Below are 5,406 nucleotides of genomic sequence, written 5' to 3' on the forward strand. Positions count from 1 at the left end.
CTTGGGTAGTCACAGCTGAGAGGAGGAGTGAGGCCCTGCCTGAGAACTCTGCCGTTCATTTTTTTGAATGGAAAAATACTGTGGCTGCTGACTTCAGTCACAAAGCTTACTTTTCTTGTCATACCAGATCAAGAAGGGACAAATGAGGACTTAGAAAATGGGCAGAAATTGCAGTATTGGGAACAGATGGTTTAGCAGTAGACTGCCACTAATTTACTGCTTGGTCTGGGCAGATAAATAGAAAATAGAGGTGTTGTGGCAGAAAGATAAATGTGGAAACTGCAGTCAGGGTATTTGGAATTGGAAGGCAAAGGGTGAAGTGAACAGGTCATTAGGAAGCCCATGCTGGTGCGTGACAGAACTACTAGAAGTGTTACTGTGCTCTATCCTGCACTGAGCAAATGAATGGAAGAGCTTAGCTTTCTACAAAACAAAGTGCAATATACCTCCTTTGATGTATTTTACCTTTCAAAATGATGCTCTTTCAAAATTGCAGGTACACAAGAAGGATTCTGGTTTCTGGCGGGATTTTGGCTTTGGGATGACTTGTCAGTATCGAACAGACTTTCTGACTGTTGGTAAGATGAAACTAAAGAAAAAAAATCTTGATTAAAAATCAATTCTCTGGTCTTATCTAATGACAGGAAAGTAATGCTTTGATTTCTTGCATTATTTTCCAAAGTCCAGCAATCAGACTTGCTTGACAAGTTTGACCAGTGAGATAAATTAGTTTTTCTAGATTTTGATGTCCAATCTGAGTGTTTGTTGAAAGTCACACTATTTCTCGTAGAAACATTTCATTCTAGAACTTCTAAAAATATTGCTTCTTTTTTTGTACTTTGGTTTTGTCTGAAGCAAATTAATCAAGTTTAAGAAACATGTTCCTCAAGTAAACCACTAAGATAGACATGAAGCATTAAAATTTTTTCTTTTAAATAATCTTGAGTAGTTGAGTGCAGTTGTTTGAGGCTTTAGCAATGTGCTTTGGCTCCCCCCTTGTGGCATGCTTTTAAAACTGAGAACAGCTTGGTGTGCTTAAATTTGGAAGAGATTGTCTTGAAGATAGTCTGTCAGAAGATGTAGTGATATAGCCCTAAGTGCTGTAGAATGACTTGAATGCAGCCTGGTTTCTAATTGTAGTCATATTGCCATCTGTATGGTATATGTTAAATGAAGACTTCATAATTCTGGAGTTTTGAAATTGTACATGAGCCTGGGTCAATCCTCACTGTGGTCATGTTAAAACAAGAGAACTTAAAATGGTGAAGCATGTTCCTTTCCTTAATCCAGCTTCTGAGTTGTGACCTATGGAGTAATTGCTGCCATTTTTAGAGAGGACTTCTCATATGGTGCGTGACTGCTTCATTTTCCAGCTGCTAAAACCCATTATGCTTGCTAAAAATAAACCAAAAGCATAGCCAGTGAGGTTTGCCTACAGTTTTCTGCAGCTGTCACATGGGATGTCATACATAATGTGATTTGGAGACACCGTTTTAAGAGACTTTCTGAAGTCAGCAGATCTGTGTCCTGGGGAGTTTCCACCACAAAGGATGTGGTGTTCTAGAAGATCCTCTCCCTTAAATTGTCATGCTTTTGCATGGAAAACTTAGTTAATTGCTCCAGAATTTCTGGTATGTCATGCTAGATCTGGTAATGATACACGGAGTGTTGCTGGTTTTGCCTTACATGTAGCCTGTGCGCCCAAATAACATTTTCTGATACTGTTTTTATAGGAGGTTTTGACTTGGAAGTGAAAGGCTGGGGCGGTGAGGATGTTCACCTTTACAGAAAGTACTTACACGGTGACCTCATTGTGATCAGGACTCCAGTCCCTGGTCTCTTTCACCTGTGGCATGAGAAACATTGTGCAGACGAACTCACTCCGGAGCAGTACCGCATGTGTATCCAGTCCAAAGCCATGAACGAGGCCTCCCACTCGCACCTGGGGATGCTGGTTTTCCGGGAGGAGATCGAGGCTCACCTCCGTAAGCAGGCTTACAGGACTAACAGCGAAGCAGTGGGTTAAATGTCATTCCTCTGACCTTGAATGACTTCAAATTCACAGTGAACCAGCATCATTTTACAGCCTTAATTCAGCTTACAAATGCAGTGCCTCTCTTTTTCAGTGAAGAAGAGTTTAGAGGGTTTTTGGTTCTTGTATTTGTTTTCCAAGTAATTCTTTGACTGATACACTATTACCTACATATCTTGCAAGTTCAAGCACCTCAGATACGTTGGAAAGCATATGCCTTTCAAGGAAAGTATCTTCAGGATCGATTAGAGAAATCCATGGAATGTACAGTTTGACATTTTTCCACATGGTACATTTCACTTCTTATATTTGCATTATTTTAAGAATTAAATGAAATAACCTTTTGCATTGTCTTGAGTATTTTCAGTCTGTATGGCTCACTGCACTGTGACTTTAGAAGGATACTGTACTTATACTCCATTGTAGAAACAAAAGAAAGGTGTGGAAAACCAATCTCACCACGAAAGGTACACGGACATGCTGAGTGGTACACCAACTGTTCAGGGTGCTCATTTCACAGCAAGGCCTTGCTGCTGTGTTTGCTCTATTAACAGACATTGACATGGTTGGATATAGAATAGATTGGGGTGGGTGGTGAATGAAAATCCTTTCAAGTGAAATTTTAGAGCATGTGAGCTAACTTCACACTGCGAAGGAGATACCACCTTCTTACCTCACTGAGGGATTAGACAAGTTGGGAATGTTCCAGTTGGGCATTTCTGGGTCTGGTCTTTTCCCACAGTAGATGCCACGTCACCGAGTCCCTTCTATAAATTGAGCTATGCTATTAAACTTGTTTGTTTAAATATTTTTGGCCCCACTCCTCCTTACTGAAAGGCCCTGCCTATGTATCTCATCATTTACGCTGAGGAACCGTTTTTTCATTCCCATAGCAATTTATTAGAGGCTTATTTGCTATTTTGCCCATATTGTCCTTTTGCATTCTCTCTCTTTGGGGGATTTTCCTGACATGTTTTCAGAAGGCAGTCAGATACTCTTAGTTGTTTCAGTGACTGAAAAAGCAAGTGCTATTACAGTCTTTATACCATGCTCTCCATTCCACTGATTATCCTAGTAGCCTTATGCTTCACTTTTTCAGTTTGAGGATGATTTAGGGTGTTTGGGTTTTTCTCTCTCTCTTTTTTGTTTGTTTGTTTTGTTTTGTTTGTGTCGATTGGGTTTTTTGAGCATGCATAAGTGGAGTGTCGGTTGGGTTTTTTGAGCATGCATAAGTGGAATTATGTTGTGGTCTCATTAGTGCCTTGTACAATGGCACTAGTACTTTGCTACTTCCCTTTTGGGTATTTTGGGATGCATAAACATTTTAAATGCAGGCAGGTCATTTTTCTCCATGTTGTCTTATATGAAACCATACAGCATGCCTCATTTTTAATACATTTGTTTATAGAATGAATGCTGAGAATGCTAATTCAGTGGTTAAACCATTTGCATGGTCTCCGCTGAATTTAGAAATTAGTTGAAAACCCTTCTCAAACCAGGTAATTAAGATCTCTGTCAATTTAGTTTGCTTCAAGAATTCTGAAGGCAACTAAAGATTTAAATGGTTGATTTCTGAATAGCAGATATGCTGTGCGAATAGTTCTGGGCACTGATCCTTTTTTTATGTACATAAAATTTGCCTTTATGTAACTTATTGTGGAGAACAGTGTACTGTATTGTACTTAGAGTGAACAGAATACATTGCAATACTTCTTGCAATTGATATTCTCAATATAATAAATGGAATTTCTGCATTTTAGAAATTGTTTTAAGCTGTTTCTTTGAAATAAGCTTTTACAATAGTACTTTCTAAGGCAGGTAACACACCAGATTCAAGCAATAATATTTGTGGTGAGAAGTTCAACCAGCTCATTTTTGCATCTCAAGTATCTACCCAGACCAGATATGAAAGTGCAGTTAGTTCCTCAGACAACTTAAACTTGTACCAGGTGTTATCTTACTTTGATATCTTGATGATTACTAACAAAAATTAGAAGGTACTGGTGAGGAAAAGATGAAATACGTTGGTATTATGACTTGGGATAAAGATATAAGTGGAATGTTCTCTTGAGACTTAAACCTTTAAAATTTCAGCTGCTACTGGTGTCCAGGCTCTGCTGCACAAGAATAAGCATCAAAAAAAATGCCTCTCTGACACCACCACTGCTTCACATACACTGGATGGGTACTGAGGTGGTGCACCGTGTTCAGCATTGCTGCTGCTCTGCTCTTGGCACTCAGACACCACCTCAGAAGGAACAGATTGTCACAGTTCTCATATTCTGGAAACACAGCAGACTGCTGATGCAGATAGTCAGATCTCTTACTTTCTGCTGTTTTCCACTGGCTACCTGTGCTTGTCAGCAGCAGTGAGAGAGAACAGTGTCAACTCTCTGCATTTGTGTCGTCAAAAACAGTCTGCAGTGTCGATGCTGGAAGGCTACTGAGGAAGTCTGGAGCTGAATGTAGTCAACAGGAAGCAGCATTGAAAACTTTTTTCCATTCATTCCAAAAGGTCGAAGCAAATGCATTTGAGTTAAAAGGAAGTCAGAACTCTTGGAAATAATGTGTGAGTTGGGTATTGACACAAGTATTCTGAATGACTCGTTATTTGATGACTCCTGAATTTCCAGGAACCCTGGCAGGCCTGGGCTTTGCCTTGTCTTAGTTCAGCTCCCTGTAATATCCACCTGCATGAGATGATGTTGCTGTGCCACACACCAGCTCAGCAGCTTGTTAGGAGCGCAGGCAGTCATCACCTACTGCAGTTGTTTCCAAAGCCAGAGGTAGTGCTATGGGCTGTATGCTGTGCTAAGTCAATGTGTGGGACTTGCAGCCCAGTGGTAGTAACAAGAACTACTACTAATTTTAAGTTTGGATGCATTTTGCTTTTGTGTGGTACTGAATTTGGTACTTGTGCGTCCCTGCATGCACCTGCAGGGATTTTGGTTTTCACTGCTAACAATATGTAGAACATTTACTGCAGGAAAACACTCGGCTTTAATAGTGCTTTGCAGGTTCTGGGGTAGCTTATTAGCAACTCTGACATTGGAAATTAAATCAGTTACTTAAAATTCATTATTTAATATTTGCACTTCCAGAGAATTATTGCTAATCATGTAGAGTTCATGTTCCCTAATGACTTACCATTTTACCAACACCTATGTCTCAAAAATGTATTAGATTTAACTATTATAAATAACTACCTTAAATTTACAGCTTTTAATTAAATCTTAAAATTAGGGTGATTTTTTAAAAAAATTGATGGTTCTCAAGTGTTTTGACTTCTGCTTTTGGGCTTAGCTATGGGCTTTGACTACTTAGTTTAAAAAAAAGATACTGAAAATTCATAGAATCATGGAGTTTAAGGGTTG

The 5,406-nt window shown here is 39.3% G+C and overlaps 1 protein-coding gene across 1 annotated transcript in view; it reads left to right on the plus strand.

The window, feature by feature from the left end:
- The window catches only part of CSGALNACT2 (chondroitin sulfate N-acetylgalactosaminyltransferase 2), a 14,855-nt gene extending 12,747 nt beyond the window's left edge, over positions 1-2,108 (plus strand). Inside the window, exons 6-7 of the mRNA XM_009079446.1 lie at positions 497-578; positions 1,734-2,108. Of these exons, the coding sequence (XP_009077694.1) occupies positions 497-578; positions 1,734-2,026 (375 nt within the window). The 3' untranslated portion in view covers positions 2,027-2,108. The remainder of the gene's footprint in view (positions 1-496; positions 579-1,733) is intronic.
- The last annotated feature ends 3,298 nt before the right edge of the window (positions 2,109-5,406 follow it).

The sequence above is a fragment of the Acanthisitta chloris genome, unplaced genomic scaffold, assembly GCF_000695815.1.
Source record: "Acanthisitta chloris isolate BGI_N310 unplaced genomic scaffold, ASM69581v1 scaffold29577, whole genome shotgun sequence".
NCBI lineage: Eukaryota > Metazoa > Chordata > Aves > Passeriformes > Acanthisittidae > Acanthisitta > Acanthisitta chloris.